At 41.6% G+C, this 17,877-nt stretch overlaps 1 protein-coding gene across 3 annotated transcripts in view; it reads left to right on the forward strand.

Annotated features, from left to right (window-relative positions):
- Positions 1-17,877, forward strand: part of LOC126262190 (uncharacterized) — a 139,367-nt gene that overhangs the window by 112,594 nt on the left and 8,896 nt on the right. For 2 of the 3 annotated variants that reach the window (XM_049958603.1, XM_049958601.1), the window contains exons 9-11: positions 1,780-1,878; positions 8,546-8,607; positions 16,835-17,155. In XM_049958603.1, coding sequence (XP_049814560.1) covers positions 1,780-1,878; positions 8,546-8,607; positions 16,835-17,155 — 482 coding nt within the window. The remainder of the gene's footprint in view (positions 1-1,779; positions 1,879-8,545; positions 8,608-16,834; positions 17,156-17,877) is intronic. The other variant, XM_049958604.1, reaches the window with a different exon arrangement.

Raw genomic sequence — 17,877 nt, forward strand, 5'->3', positions numbered from 1 at the left:
TATATAGCTGTCTTTTCTTTTGCATTGTATGTAATCCACTCTCCTAGGTATTTATAGGAATATGTTTTGTGATTGTATTGTTGTCAGCTGAAATATTTTGAGGAGAATCACTGATGTTTGTCATGAACATTTTTTTTTTGCCCCCCCCCCCCCCCCCAAAGGATATTTGTAGTCCTACTTTGGGCACTTGTTTTTGCAGTTCTCTTATTTGTTCTTGGGCATTATCTAGCAAATCTGTAACCAGTGCCATGTCACCTGCAAAGGCTAAACAGTCGACGGTGATCTTGTTTAGATTTCTTCCTAGTTGAATCCCTTTAGCCTTCCTCAATTCTCGAACTACCTTCTCTAACACACAATTGAAAAGTGGGGATGACAAACCATCTCCCTGTCAGACACCTGACTTTATGTCAAATGATTTTGAGAGCTTTCCCTTAAATTTTACTTTCAATTCTGTATGTGTCAAAGTTGCTTTAATTATTTCAGTTGTTTTAGTATCGAGTCCCAATTCTTTTAAGATATCAAGCAGTGTATTTCTGTCAATTGAATCGTGGGCTTTTTCAAAATCCACAAACGTAATTACATATTTTAAGTTCCTGATATTCCTCATTTCTATTATGTTCATTAAGTTTAATATTTGTTCTGCACATGACCCTCCCTTCCTAAATCCAGCCTGATACTCTCCTAGTTGCTTGTCAAGTATTTCTACTGCTCTTTTTTAAAAGCTCTTCTTTATTTACTTATGTGCAACACCTCTTACCTTTCTCTCAAAATTTCCTTTGATGGAATGGTTTCACTTCAAATCTGAATACTCATATATATATATAACAGAGGGAAACATTCCACGTGGAAAAAATATATCTAAAAAGAAAGATGATGAGACTTACCAAACAAAAGCGCTGGCAGGTCGATAGACACACAAACAAACACAAATATACACACAAAATTCAAGCTTTCGCAACAAACTGTTGCCTCATCAGGAAAGAGGGAAGGAGAGGGAAAGACGAAAGGATGTGGGTTTTAAGGGAGAGGGTAAGGAGTCATTCCAATCCCGGGAGCGGAAAGACTTACCTTAGGGGGAAAATAGGACAGGTATACACTCGCACACACACACATATCCATCCACACATTTGTGTGTCTTTAAATATGTGTGGATGGATATGTGTGTGTGTGCGAGTGTATACCTGTCCTTTTTTCCCCCTAAGGTAAGTCTTTCCGCTCCCGGGATTGGAATGACTCCTTACCCTCTCCCTTAAAACCCACATCCTTTCGTCTTTCCCTCTCCTTCCCTCTTTCCTGATGAGGCAACAGTTTGTTGCGAAAGCTTGAATTTTGTGTGTATATTTGTGTTTGTTTGTGTGTCTATCGACCTGCCAGCGCTTTTGTTTGGTAAGTCTCATCATCTTTATATATATCTTATTTTGCTATTTGAATTTGGTTTGAGGAATGCAGAAATTGAACTATAGGCCTACTTTGTTTAATTTGTAAATAAACTTATGCAAAAACAGAGTTAATGAACAGTTCTAAATTACCTAGGGTGTAAGTAATGTGCCAGTCATTTCTAACCTTCCAAACTCTCCTCTCCACCCTGAGGATGGGGCTATTTGGAATGCTAGGATAGACTTTTTCCTTTCTACTTCTATGTGTGTGTACTATTAGTACTTGGAATTTCAACTCTTGAATGTAAGTACTATTCAGCATTTCTGTTTCCATGTTTGTCAATCTTTTCAAGTGAATTTCAGTTTTATTGTAATTAGCATTCATATGGAACTTCACTTGCAGGTGGAAACACACCAGCAAAAGGAATGAACATTGTACCACCTCCATCAGCCCTTATAACTGCTGAAGGACGGTCGGACATAAATGATCTCATGAACAAAGGTAGAAATTTTACTTTGTAAAAAATAGGTTACATGTAAATAAAATGATAGAACAGTCTGGGACTGTAGTGATTGTAGTAAAATAATTTCTAAGTTCGTAAAACTATTTACTTTTTAAACAACAATGGAAATTCCAGGATGGAATAATACATAAAATAAAGGAAAGGCTATAACTGACTTATGTGTGGCACTTAGAAACATTCAACAGAATACATTATTTACACTAGCTTTTGAGCTCTTGCTGTTTCTCTAGCAAAAGTTTTGTGTCATCTCGTTGTCACTGTAGGCTTGCGCCATAAGAAGCAAGGAGAGAATGTTGTTGATGGCCAGTATACTCTTTCTATAACCCAACTGCATTCTTATATTAACAGGGTTCTTTATTAACCAGAACAAAGAGTTACTTACCTTAAGATAGTCAAAGTGTGCTGGTACAAGCTCATCTGTAGTAGTCCACGTTAGCCTCACTGCTGGTGAAGTAAAAGTACCGTATATACTCAAATAATCCACGCCCTCGAATAATCCGCGCACCCCAATTTTGAGCAAGAGGGGGGGGGGGGGGGGGGGAATTAAATTTGTTTTGATGACAAAAAAAATTGTTCCAATGTTATGATGTGTTCAAAAGTATGTATAATAACTACTGGTTTGAAGCATCGTTGCTGTACAGGTTGATACGTCGTTAAAACACAATCGATTCAGCGGCGTGCAGCTGGCCAGCCGGCAGGTGGGCGGCCAGCGGCATGCAGCTGGCCGGCTGGCCCATCAGACGGGCGGGCGGCTGGGGAACATTATCACTGCCAGCTGGGACTCTATGCGTACCTACAATAGCAAAACAAGAAATGTGAATTATCTTGTTTAAGAATTTGTTAATACGGTATGCGCAATAAAATATTTTAGTCAGTACTGGTACGTTTCCTCTCTTATCACTCTATTCATCACTTTCGTCGTCATCACTAGCGGGAGAATCGTTGTTGTCTTCACCATCTTCCCATAGAGCGTCATCCTCTGTTCCATCCAGTGAATTTGTGATTCCCTTTTTTTGAAGTATTTCTCCACCAGTGGTTGCGGAATAGAGTCCCATGCACTTTTCACCCATTCACAAATCTGAGACAAATCCGGCCGTTTGATTTTTCCACTAGGTGTGAACTTATAGTTTTCATCAGCCATCCATTGCATATATCGCTGTTTAAGTGCAGCTTTGAATGGCTGATTTATACACACATCTAATGGTTGTAGGATGGATGTTAGGCCTCCAGGGATAATGACAAAGTCAGTTCTTTCTTTTTGTAATTTGCCTTTCACTTCCTTAGCTGTATGTCCGCGGAAGCTGTCCAGGGCCAACATGTTGCGTAAATTCAGTAATGCACCAGGACGACGTTCCAAACATGTGTCACCCAGTCAATTATAAGTTCATTGTCCATCCACCCTTTCGGATTTGCTCTCACTAATACCGGTATGCCTTGTGATGATATTTTTGGAATAGTTTTCCTTTTAAATATCACGTAAGGTGGTAGCTTTTGTCCATTGCCAGTTACACACAACATCACTGTACATCTTTGTTTCTCACTGCCACCAGTCCGTATCATGATACTGGATTCTCCTTTGCTGTTCACTGTGTTGTCGAGCGGCATCTCAAAATAGACTGGCGTTTGATCTGCATTACCAATTTGCGATAGTATGTAGGACTGTTTACGGCACAGATTTATCACATAACGATGAAAATTCACTATTTTTTCCTCGTAATTGCCTGGAAGCCGCTGACCGATAGTAGTTGTCATCCGGAATCCTAAACCATTTCAGTTGAAAAATCTTGATAGTCAGCCCCAGCTAGCTTTGAAACTGGTAATGCCTAGTTCTTTGGCTAAAGACAATGCTTTAAGTTGGCACGTTTCACTCTTCCAATATTCTCGGATTCTTCAATAATTTTCACTTTTTCCTTAGCAGTGTACAAGCGATAACGAGAACCTGTAGCCATAATTAACAAGTCTGAAGACGTTAATACTTCACTCCTAACGTGCTACTGATGCGTCACAGACAGAGGCCGCAACAATGCAATAGTATAATGGGATGTATTGTTGGAGACAGAGCAGTACCAACAATATTTCGAATCACCACAGTTTTTCGTCCTAAAATTCGGGAAAAAACATTCGCGGATTATTCGGGTATATACGGTATACTGTTCTGGTCACTAGTGACTGACTGGGTGTAACTAGACTGAGGCTTCCAGTCAGTGGCGGACTGACAGTCGAGAGGATGTTTGTGGCATGTTGCCTGCGACTCTGTATTTTGTCCTCACTCCTGATAGGTGCATTGTTTGCCCCTGCTATCGATTTTCTCGCAACGTCTCTGCCACTTGCTGTGCTGGCGACAGCTTACACCAGCATATTCCCCCCCCCCCCCTCGAAATGCCACACTGTTGTTGTGTAGTGAGGCTGCGAAGGACAATGGGAAGGGAGGCACACGACGTTGGACTTAGCTGTGGAGGACGGCGTACTCCCGACCCTACCCCGCCATCTGCCTTGTGAGGCAACAGGAATACACTGCCATTTGACTGTGCTTTTCTGTATATTTCCTGTGTGCAATCTAGATTTCAGCTTTCACAGTATTATCGAGTACAATGATCTTAGACCATTAATGTTGGGGGTTGGGTTGTTTTCAGGGGACAAGACCAGACAGCGAGGTCATAGGTCTCATTGGATTAGGGAAGGATGGGGAAGAAACCATCGCGGTATTTACCTGGAGCGATTTAGGGAAATCACGGAAAACCTAAATCAGGATGGCCAAACATGGGACTGAACCGCCATCCTCCTGAATGCGAGTCCAGTGTGCTAACCACTGCGCCACCTCGCTTGCTAATTAATATATTTTGCTTTGTACTGTGCAAATGCTATTATTGAGTACAATGTTCTTGTACACAGGTAACATACAGTCAGATATCACTGAATTCTTTTAGAAAATTATAAGAATAATTTTTAGTAAGTACTTTACAATAACTTTTAAAAATGTATTTAGGAATCTTTTATTGACATGTAACAGGAATGGTGCTCTAAGTAAAATGCATAAATAATTTTAAGTAAGAAGTACATGATATACTAGTGACACTTTGTCAGTGCTAGCTGTCAATTTTCCTGCCAATCTACCGGTGCCATGACTGCAATGAATTACACAGTAGTGTGTGGTATTAGACATGAGCATTTGGTGAATTATTCTATATATTGTGCTTTTGACCTTGATTTGCTGCTGCATCGTTCATCTTGTCCCTTACACACCTGGCAATGTTTTAGAAAGAGTACTTGTACAGCTGGTATAGGGGACATGCAATAAGCTTTTTACAAGGTGCATTGTAGCAGGGTTTTGCTATTAAAATGCACCTCCTATTTTTATGTCTGCATTTTATGACTGCATATTGTCATGTTGTATGAATGTACTCACAGATCTGAAGGTGGTAATCATGCTTACTGAAATCGATAATCGACCATAAAGATTATTTACAGGCAATCTTGGCTAAGGAGGTCACCTTTAAGTAATTATAACAGGTCTTCCCTTACAACTCACGATGAGTAAACTAATAAGTTTATTGTGATCTCGGAGTAATAATCCCAACATTATTAAATAGTACCTACCTTAAATTTGTGAATTAAAAACCACAGAACAGAACACATTATTTTGTTGTGTCTATATTATATTTTGAAATGTATTTTGTGCTGACAGGCTGATCTGTAGCATATCCGGAGATATAGTTTAGGCTCAAAGGCGACAGTTTGGATGAGAGTTAGCAAAGCCAACAAATGTAAATACAAATTCTTAGCATAGCCAGAGGTCTAAGTTATGTTGAAAGTTGACATTTTAATTGTAGGTTAACGAAGTAAGATTGAATAAATCTTTGTACATAAAACTGCCAGACATCCACCAAACCACTAAAATGTGAATCTTGTAAAACTTCAGGATTTTTATGAATAAATCATACAGTCAAATATGTAATATAGTGTAGCTGTAGGGAACAAAACTGTGCTTACAAAAGTAATTACAAAATAGCTCCTGCTCTAACAACTTTTTTTAAACTGACACAAATAACATGTAAATTGAAGGTGGAGGGACGAGAAAGGGAAGAGATTACTGATGTCAGCTGCACTGGAAGGTTACATGGAATCAGCGGCGACAAGTAAAAATGGGTACCAGATTGGGATTTGAACCTGGAATCTCTGGCAGGTGCATTAATCACTGCGCCATCCAGGACACAGCGTTAGCACATCCACGTGAACTAGCTTGGCATGCCTCATGGCCCATCTACATTCCCAACAAACGCCATCTATGCACACACCCTGTCCATTTCCTCCACTGTTGCTACTCTGAGATTCCTGCAGAAGGGCGAACATATTTGAGCACCTGCACTGAAGAAGATGGTTCCATTGCCGATCTAGGTGAATCTGTTATATGAATGTGCAGTGTCTGTTCAGCAAATCCTGGGTTCAAATCCCAGTCCAGTACACATTTTCACTTGTCGCCGCTGATTCCGCATAACATCCTGATGCAGCTGACATCAGTAATCCCTTTCCTTTCTTTTCTTTTCCTTTTCTTTCTCTTCCTTTCTCCCTTCACCAACTTCAATTTGCATATAATGTATCAAAGCTGCGGATCCTGCATGGTGTCCATTCTTTCGGACATGTCTGAAAGAACAGACATCACGCTTTCATATAATTGACACAATTTTTTTGCAAGAGAGATTATCTTCAAATCTACTCTCTGGTTTATGATGTGACTTAACTTTTGACACTATTTCCAAAAACCAATGCTTTAAATGCCCTAGTACATATATTGCCAGGTATAATTCTTTTTTGCTCCTGATTCACTGGTGTGAATGTTTACCAACCCTAATTCATTGTATGCTTAGAAACTCATAATAAATTTGGCATCTGTAGTCATTACTATTCCCAAAGAGTAGATGGTGACATGTATTTTATTGTTACGCTGGAAATAACCTTTTATTACTTCAATGGTTAATTGTTGAGAGCAAACAATGATAGAAAGTATGTTTGTGCTGCAATCTCTCATCATTTTGGGAAACATTACATGACTGCTGACCAGTATTGCCTGACCTCCGCTAATACTTACAAACAGAAATGAGAGCACAACTGAGATATTTGCAGGTGTGTTAGGTCTGTCAGACCATCAGTGACAAAACAACTAGTATAGCTGGATGGATATAAAACAAATGTAATATTATGAACCTGTTAAAAGAAAAGGGGAAACGTTTGTACGTACAAACAATTATAGTACCAAGCCATAGAGATTAATAAGTATTGAGTTGAAAATGCATTTCATTTTAGTACCATAATAGAGCAATTGGGAAAATGAGAGCTAGCCTTATATATGCAAACATGTCTCCTTTGCTATTTTTATGGTTAGTGCGGGGAATGGTGATGGGAGCTGCAAGAGCACAAGGAAATGACTGCAGTGTGAGATAGTAAGCTCATTCTCGCTTCTGTAATGTTTTCTGCCCAAGACAGAAACAGTACACAATTATTTATGCTTCATACGATATACATATTATCTGACATGGACATGTCCAAGCCGGAATGGCAGTACCGTATGTTTAGCCCCAAGAAACAGTTACTGTTTGAGATATGATAATTTTCTGATGCCTTCTGACCTTTTGATTACTGAGCATAAGAAGTGAAACCAAAAGAAATAAGGTATGTAGTGTACTTACATTTTACAGATCACCAGTTAACAGTTTATTTTTCAACAAGAATTTAGAATGAATGAAGAATTAACTGTAGACTCAGTGCTTGTGAAGAGACACACTATGAACACTTGGTAACCATCAATTATTTGTGAAGAGGAGTAATATAAAATCAGAACTGGAAGTTACTGAATCTCAAGCTGTGAAACTATGGAGTTACTTTCTTGGAAACAAAACTCAATTTAAAGGAAGACAAAGAGGAGGGAAAAGTCCCTTAAAACTCAGAGCCCCCCCCCTCCCCACAGTAGGTCAATGTTGAATAAGTTAGCATTTGCATATCTGCCATGCTTCAGATGCCAAATTTGAATTGATTTTGTGGTGTCATCGCCAGACACCACACTTCCTAGGTGGTAGCCTTTAAATCGGCCACGATCCGTTAGTATACATCGGACCCGCGTGTCACCACTATCAGTGATTGCAGACCGAGTGCCGCCACAAGGCAGGTCTAGTCTAGAGAGACTCCCTAGCTGTCGCCCCAGTTGTACAGCTGACTTTGCTAGCGATGGTTCACTGTCTACATACGCTCTCATTTGCCGAGACGACAGTTTAGCATAGCCTTCAGCTACGTCATTTGCTATGACCTAGCAAGGTGCCATATTCAGTTACTATAATCTGAACAGATAATATTGTGAATCATGTACCGTCAAGAGCGACATTCATCATTAATGGATTAAAGTTACGTATGAAACTAATTATGTCCGCTTTCTGAATAATCATTCCTTGTCATGTTCCAGACCTCACATCAGTATAGTTCATCCCTCCTCATGCCAGCCTGCGTGAGCTAAAATGCGTGCATTTCGGCCTCCTCTAGTAACACAGTGTTGGCTCTCCTGCCAACACAACAGTTTTCCAACTTACTTTCTTAATTTTAGTTTTTATTGACAGTTCTTTAATATGCTGATGACATTTTTTTCTTATTTCAATATAGATTTTGGGTCCAAAGGAGGGGAAACCATGACACAATTTTTACTGGCACCAACAGAAACGGAGGCAAGTATGACTTTTCATTTAGAATAGGCTGAATATGTTTTACAATGGCAGAACTAATTTTACAATAAAATATTAAACTGAAGTATTCACTTTCCATCCATTTCGTATGATTTGAATACTGAAATCATTCTTTAAGTTAGTCTGATAACAATTTTAATGAAGTTGGAAGCCCCAAACACCTTCATTTCTGGTGAAGGGGCATAAAAATCAATTCTGGTGATGTTCAATCTGTGACCCCCTTCCTTGTTTTATACTGCTACCTACTGTTTTCCTCCTCAGACAATGTGGGTTAAGAGTGGTTTCTGTGTGACTTGTCTTTCCTGTTACACCCCAATATTTCCTCTGTTTTACCTTGAAAAAGGAAGCTAGAATTCTGAAAGCTAAAAATAGACAGTATTTGAATTTCTATCTGTGGTTCTGAGATTTTCACCTCCTGGCAGTATGTTTGCACTGGCCAAATGCGACAGTTGTGCTGTGTGGATTGTGGCACAGAAAATCCTTTAACGATGATTGTTTAGGCATCAGTAACAGTGAAGTCCGTGTTGTGATGTATTAAAGAGAGAATTAAGTTTCATTGTAAAGCCTGTGAGAAGAGATTAGTCCTTGAACATTTTGGAGAAAAAGGAAGATAGGAACCTAAAACATTAGGAAATGGTGCTAACAAGTGGGCCAACTTATTGGAGTTCGTTCACTTGTTAATTCGACAAGATTTCGTACTCTCAAATGAAAACTCAATAAATGCAAAGCTAGTCACAATTCTCAATTCAAATGCAAGATTAGGAAAATATTTGTCGTGGTCATCTAAGTACTTTGAAAAATGAAGTTAAGAAACCCCTGAAAACAGCATGCGGTGTGTGGGTAGTGATCCTAGTGTGGTATGATTCCACGAAATGATGAACAGAAATTCATGAGCAAGATAATGACATGAACTCTTGCACAACCAAAGTGTAAACAGTAAATATATAAAGTGTTGTGCATCAGGTCAGAGCTCTCAAGATTTCAACAAGCTGCAGAAAACAGTTCGTTATGTATTGCATATGATTTCCCCAAACATTTAGATGAGAGCCAGCAATGCAACACTACAGAAGGATGTGGTTCACATATAAGTAGAAAACAATCCAACAAAATTAATAAACAAAAACACACTGTTAAGTCTCGCACACTCCAAATGTAAACAGAAAACAATCAAATGAAACTGAAACAAATCAGTTTTATGATCTAAATAGTCCCAACAATCTTACAAATGCCACAGACAGAAATTCTGCAAAAATGAAGATGCACATTTCCAGGAAGTACACAGGAAAAGGAGAAGAAATGTATATTTTGACAATGAATGCAGCAAAAATCTTTGTGGGTACTGAAGCGAAAAAGTATGTTGAGACTGTGACTGAAGAACACAAGATAAAGTTTTTTTTATTCCAGACCCTTCTTTGACAAAGTCACCAAGGGCATTTAAGTTTAAAGGGAGTGAGCTGCACTACTGAAAGACCAGGAATTCTGATATCCACAGGTAAAACAAAACAAAATAGAACATAGAAAAGAAATTTAAACTAATTATGTGTTATGAATATTCCATCAAAATGTTCAATGTGCTATAAGAAAAGCAGAGAAGGTACAAGTTCTGCTTGTTGCAGAGGTACCAAATATCTTCATAACAGTTGAGCATGGACTGACTGAAAATGAAATAAAAATGTACCATTTACAGGGTTATAAATAGTGTGTCATTCTTTGGCAGTAGCATTGTATGTGGAGAGCAGTATGAGTAAATGTGTTCCATGGCCAGTTACAAACTGTAGGAATGTGTTTTGAAGCAGCTGCAATTCAAATAAATTTTCAGGGCGACAAATGTCTAATATTAGATATAATTTGTTCTCCAAGCTCTATGATAAAATATTTCCTAATAGAACTTGAAGTACTACTTGGCAATGCTACTAAAGAATTCCCATTCTTAATAGTAACTGGTGACCTAAATATAAGTACATTGAAACAGAGCAGCTGTATAAAATGTTTTCATGATGTTGTAAGTACATATAATATGAAGCTGCATGTAAATAGCCCAACAAGGAGCACTAAATCATCAGAAATAATAATAGATCATGCTTTTATAAATGTACCTTTAAATAAACTGAAAGTACGAGGGAAGATGGAAAGTAACACACATCGCAGCAGCGCAACATTTCCTGGGATGCAGTGTACTATACTGTTCATAACACGCTGAGATTGAACAAAATCAATGCTCGCTGCTGGGTACCCAAAAACTTGACAGACAACCACAAGGGTCAGTGAATAAGGACAAGTTTGGATCACTTAATGCACTACGCTTCAAAAGAGCATGATTTTCTGAAAGAAATCATTACTGGTGATGAGTTGTGGGCAATGCAATCTTCGTTCTGTATGCAAGGAAACATTATGTTGCAGGTTTCACATTCAGAAATCACATTTGTATTTTGGTTGTTTGTGAAGAAATTGTTAAGCTTTGAGTAACATATATCTGAATTCAATAGCAGCAGGATTGTGGACTATGAAGATAATGGTCAATCATTATACAATATTGCCACTCTCATTGATTGTGATTCCACAACTGTTAGTGAATGTGGAATCGATGGGTTCCTATTGAATATGGAAGCAATTGGTTCACGAACAACATATTTAATCCCATGCAGGACCTCAGAGGCCTCACACGACTAGCACCGAAGAGGACAGACTGTTCACTTGGTCTTGTGGAACTGTTATAGCCACTACATGTATCTTGAGCCTCTGAGGAGAACCAACATTGCCAGATTGCGTTCTTCGTCATTGTGGCCCAGCACCTCATTTGGTGTTAAGGGATGGTACTGTGGGAAGATTTCTCTAGTAGTTTACTAAACTGAATACAAAGTAGTGAAACGAGCCATGATAGTACATGTATAAAGAACAGTGTCTAAACATGATTAGAAGAAAATAATACTTTTCTAGACACTGAACTGATACAAGGAACATGAATTAGTCTCAAAGATTCTTGTAGAGGGGCACTTGCTAATTTTTACAGTGCTAAATAAAGGAACGCGCAGTGAGAGTGGGAGATAGCAGCAGCTGTCAGAGGAAGGCTGAGGGCTAACAATGTCCATGTGAAAGTGATTGAAGCAATGCCGGATGTCTGGGAATGCAGCGACAGGAGCATTTACCAACCTTGGTGTGCGGACAGGCAAGACATGTGCAGACCAAGATACTGCAGTCCCTCTGAACACCTAGCCACAGGAAATGCTGCATCATCAGAGCAGTAGACATACTCATACTGGTGTGTGCCATGTTGGGCAACCAGCCAAGAGTGGCCTTCCAGAAGGCAGTAAGCAGGAATGAGCACATATCAAATACTGCTTTTTGAGTCGAGATCTGACGTATGTTGAATGCAGAGTCCGGAAGCAGCATCCAGGTGTAGTTGGGAGGGTTCTGAGTCATCCTTCTGCATGGTCCTAAGTGACTGACAATCCAGGGAAGAGGCAACGGTGCAGATTTGGCTGAGGCAATCAGCAATGATGTCAGTTTCAGTGACTTGATGTATGTCAGTAGTAAATTCGGAGATGAAAGACAGCTGCCGGAATTGATGAGGAGCACTGGTCAAATTCATTTTGCAAAGATGTTATAGGCATGTGATTGGTGAAGACCGTGATGTGATTACGTGCTGGGCCTCCACCAATGGCTGAAAGTATCTGATTACCTTGTAGATGATATGGAGCTCTCTGTCTTATGTGCTCTAGTGCCAGTGAGTGCTGAGAGCTTGCTGGTGAAGAAAGCAAGTTGCTGCCAGGTGTCTCTGGTATGCTGCTACAGGGCAGCACCAATGGCTTTCTCACTGGTGTCAACCTCAATGGCAAGCTGGGGTGGTAGGATGAAGGTTGGCAAGCAGGGTAGCAGCCAAGTCATGCTTTGTGGCAGAGAAGTTGTCTTTTATTTTTGGCATCCACAGCACCAGCTTGTTGCCCTTTGTTTTCAGGGCCATGAATGTACATTATGAGTGGCTTCTGTATAGCTGTGGTTCCTCAGATAGTGATGGAAGAAGTTTAACATGCTGAGGGAGCTGCAGAGGTCCTTGAATGTCTCTGGGGACAGGAATTCGAAGACAGCCTCCACCTTGTTGGGCAGGGTACATGAACGAGCAGCAGAGATGATGTGACCCAGGATCCACCTCACTGGCACCAAGAATGCACTTTGCCATATTGATGATGATGCTGGCATCATGGAGGCATTAAAAAATACTGGTTAAGTGCTCACGGTGTTCCTTGGGCATCATGGAAGAAATGTCCAAGTAGGCAAAACAGCAGGGCAAGTCTCGCAAGATGCCGTCCAAGGATCACTGCCACATTTGGGCATCATTACGGAGGCCAAATGTAGTGAAGGAATGTAGTGAAGGAACTCTTGTGAAGCCCATATGGGGTGATGATGGCAATCTTTTGGATATTCTTGGGTGTGACCAGAGTCTGGGTGAAAGCTTTGATGCAGTCGATTGTGCTGAAAATTGTAGCTTCAACCAACACATAGCTGTGTGGGAGCAACACCAAGTACCATTCCATGAAGGTATGTGCTTTCAGCTTCTGGTAATTGCCACTTGGGCACCAGAAGCCATCCTTCTTGGCAACTGGAAGGGTGGATGCCAACAGGCTCTTTAAAGGACGCAGCATGCTGACAACGAACAGCTCATCAAACTTGCCCTTGGCAATCTTGAGTTTGTGCGGTCATAGGGGCTGTGGCCAGCAGACCACCTGAAGTGCACTCAGTGGATGTGTGAGAGCAAGATTTTTTGCCACGATGTTGGTATATGGGCCGAAATGTGCCACCTGCTTTACATCAAAGAAAACAGTGAAACAAGTTAAGAACTTCATTGATTTTCCAGTACTGATATCAATGAGGTGCTGGTTGGCAACTTCAGGAAACAGATGGTAATAGCCGACAAAGTCTGCTCTGATAATGGGATCAGTAACATCAGCGATGGTGAATGTTCGGGAGAGGTCCATTGCAGGCTGAGGTCAAGGACGTGATAATGTATGCCATAGTTAGTGATGGTAGACTTATTCACTGCCATCAGGATTACGGCTGAGGTGATGCAAGGGTCTCCTACAAGATGCCTTGGAAAGATAGACAACTCGTAGCCGTGTTGCTCAGGAAAGATGTGGCGGAGTGAGCATGTCAGACGAACAGGTGTTGCAAGACTGATGAGCAGCCGGGCGTGTCTAATCCTGCTAGTTGTTTGTGTTTGGGTGACAAGAGCATAGTTGCTTGAAGTTCGCTGTGTCCAGGCTGAAATGGTTGTGGTACCAGCAGAGCAAGAGGTGTCGGCAGGTGGCTGAGTTGTGGCAGTAGCTGTCATTGCACAGACAGTTAGTGCTGCGCGGGAAAGGTGGCAATTGGAATCATGGCGGCCCACGGTTGCCTGCAGCATTGCCGTGTTGGCTAGGCCAGAGGATGGGGTAGTGGCTGGTGATGTCATTAGCAGCAAGCTGAGCAGTGAGGCGAATGAGTTCATGGTAGGGAGGGTGGCGTGATGGTCAGCTGAATGCACCAGGAGGGGGAGGGGGGGGGTGTTAGCCCATGGCAATGGTTCAGATGGTTCAAATGGCTCTGTGCACTATGGGACTTAACATCTGAGGTCACCAGTCCCCAAGAACTTAGAACTACTTAAACCTAGCTAACTTAAGGACATCACACACATCCATGTCACAGGATTCAAACCTGTTACCGTAGCAGTCGCGCGGTTCCAGACTGAAGCGCCTAGAACTGCTCGTCCACGGCAGCCAGCATGGCAATGGTGATGGCAGCCAGGGAGACCAGCACCTCATGAACCCTGTCAGTGAGGCTGGCAGCATCAGTGAGGGAGAGGTTGGTGTGAAGCCACATCTGTCTGAATCGGGACCGAGAGGTTAGCCAGCAAGATGCTGTACAGGGGACCATTAGAAACCACATGTGGCTCCATCTGACTTTCGAGGTAATGCAGAAATTACAAGAGATGCCAGTCTCCACACCGCTCAGTGGAAAGGAGGACCCAGACATGCTGCATCTACAACCATGTGAGTTGTAATAGGTGGTGGCACTGGAGTGTCTCATAGCAGTCGGTGGCAGGGTGTCATAAGATGATGTTGCCGATCTCCATTACATACATTAGCTCAATCACCATAGCAAAGTTGGTGGCATCTTAGGTGATTCCACAGCCGGCAAAGATGGTGTCCACAGAGAAAAACCACAGTCACAGGTCTTGGGGATTGAAGAGTGGTGTGCAGGCTGCTGCACTAGCAGATGGAGTGGCACCAGCAGGCACAGGATTGGACATCAACATGTCGGGGCCAATAGGAACAGTGGTGGCGGCGGCAGATGCTGAGGCTGGCACCAGGATTTGGGCTGCTGGTGGACATGTCGGCACAAGATTTGCATGCAGCTCAGTGTTGTAGCATTCTAGCTCTGCAAGGCGCATGGTCAGGTTGATGATGATATTGTGAGACGATGGAGCGGGAACATGCTAACAGAAGTTGTTGGTGTGGTTTACAAGTTGGTGGGAGTGGGTCTGCATGCCTAGTGAGACGAGGCAGCCAACAACATGCCAAATTTGAAAATTAAGTCGTCAAATTTTATCATCAGGTCACCAGTGTGGGAAGTTTTCCATACCTAATTTGCTATATTGAATACAAGGTAGTGAAATGGGACTTGATGGATGATGTATAAAGAACAGTATCTACACATGGTTAGAAGGGGCATGAGTTAGTCTCAAAGATCAACAGTTTCTTGGGGGATTAATTGTCTCTTGCAGGAAACATCGATGGGGCAGATCAAGAGCTAAGGTTACACGGCATGATGGGCAGACTATTAATTGTTTCTTGCAGGAAATATTGATGGGGCGGATCAGGAGTGAAGGTTACATGGCATGATGGGCAGACTCAGATGGTATGCATGTGAGTGCAGAACACAGGCTGGTCGGAATGTTTATGGCACAAACTTTTAATTACTCACTGGTCTCCATAGTTGGTGTGGTGCAGGCATATCTTTAAATTCAACAGTGAGGTTTCAACACCAAACTTGTCACCAAATGGTGTGTCGATCATGCTGCGAGCATGGAGCTGAACATATGGTGACACCACAAGGAGAAGAGCCAGACTGGGAGAAAAAGCCAGGTTGGTGGAAGCATTGCTAGTAGCCTGAGCTACCTTCTTTGAACCAACAACCAGCGACTATAGTATCCTGGTATCCAGTCGTGTGGCAGAATCGATAGCTTGTGGCAGAAGTCATATGCGAAGAAAAAAATGCTGGCTGTCTTAGCAGATGGCCGTAGTGATCTAGGAATGTGTGGGTCTGCTAGACTCAGAAACATTCACTTGTGTTTTGCACAGCCAGTAATTTGGACAGCCGATTTTACATTTATGGGTTGTTGAGGTTGGCAGCTGTGCCATATATTCAAGATTCTTGTGGCATTCTCTTACAACAACATAATGCAAGGCTGCATGTTGCCTTTGCTGTTCTGACCTACTTTGATAAAAAGGGTGTTTGACTTGCCCTAGCCAGCACATTCTTCAGATCTATCACCCATTGATAACATCTAGACATGGGTTGCCAAGGGACTGGCACACCACCACTAGCTGGCACTGAGACTCATTAACTGTGATGTAGACTTGAAAAGAAGGAAGGAAGTAGGTTATTGTTTAATGTCACATCAACAACCAGACCATTAGAGATGGAGCACAAGCTCAGATTGTTTCAAGGATGGGGAAGGAAATCAGCAATGCCTTTTCACAAGAACCATCCCAGCAGTTACCTGGAGTGATTTAGGGAAATCACAGAAAACATAAATCAGGATATAGGATATTTGGATGCAGATTTCAACTGTCGTATTCCTGAATGCAAGTCCAGTGTACTGGCCGCTGTGCCACCTCACTTGCTGCCACAGATTGAAAGCAGCTCGGAATGATTTAAATATATCTGTCACCGTGATACCCAGCCAAGTTAAAACCAATATTGCCAGAGCTGGCAGCACTCTGTACTAAATTTCACACCCTATACATCCACAAATCACCTGAAAATTTAATCGTCTATTCTTCCTAGTTTGCTGCATATGTACAATAATTACACTTCTGTTATTTGCTATCCTTGCTTGGTTTTAATGGCCAGCAGCACCCTCTGAAAAGAATATGTATCTATATTAATCAGTGCAATATAAAAACCTCACTGAAGCCTTAGAACCATCTTTAACGTGTTTTTGCTCCAACAGATAACAGCTACCAATATTCAGAGCGTGCAAGATGATTCCGGAACAGAGGTCATATCAGATACTTGCTTTATAGTAACAGCAGCCAGCATGCCTGTGCCACTGACAGAGGAAACAGTAGTAACATCAGAATTCCATGAGGAAGAATCCTGCAAAGGATCTGCACGAACTGATTTTACATATGAAGATATATGTACATGGAAGAAGCAGAGCATGAATCTAGAGGAAGATGCAGCTTCCAGCTCCAATGACAGTCCACTGAAGCAGGCACTAAACCCAGAGGTGTGTGCCTCTGATCCAGAAATGTCTCAAATTGTTCTTCAGGTAATTGCTAACAAATGGATCTATGTTAGCTTAATTTTATTTAAATATGGGTTAAGAAATTTGTTTCACTACAAGTCAAAATTGAGTACATGATAATATACTGGAAAATCCATCTGCATGAATTGTCCACCAGGAATAACAGCCAGCACCAAATTGTGAGCAATTGTGAGCAAGAGCATAATTGAGCATACAGTGGAAACACGTGCAGCTGAACAAAATGTGCGTGACACCAATGGCTGCTGCACTTTTGCTATCTGTATCCTGACATGCAGCAGTAACTTGAATTAAATAGATTGGAATTCTTCTTACTGTACATCATTTGGTCATGCATCTCTGTGGCCTCAATCTTTGCTAGCTCTCCTCTTTCTCACCTCAATCAGCTCTGAAACTCTGCTAGCATACCTCTCCCCACCTCCAGCCCTGTCCTCATGCCTCCTACATCACATCTATTGACAACTACGGTACACACTCTACAGTCTCTGCCTTCCACCCCCCTCCCCTCCTTCTCCTTCTCACCCAAATCGCTCCACCACTTCATTGTGTGATTCATGTAGCTTCCCTTGCTCTCACCAGGCTGGGTTCCCAGGTGCCATATCCCATTCCTTTGCTCCCTCTCAACTATCAGTCTTCCTTCCCTCAACACACCCCTCCCTCCCTTCCCTCTTCATCACATTCATTACACCAGGCCTTAACAACTGGCCGGTTTTGAGCACGAGTACTCG

Source organism: Schistocerca nitens, chromosome 6 (assembly GCF_023898315.1).
Source record: "Schistocerca nitens isolate TAMUIC-IGC-003100 chromosome 6, iqSchNite1.1, whole genome shotgun sequence".
NCBI classification, from domain to species: domain Eukaryota; kingdom Metazoa; phylum Arthropoda; class Insecta; order Orthoptera; family Acrididae; genus Schistocerca; species Schistocerca nitens.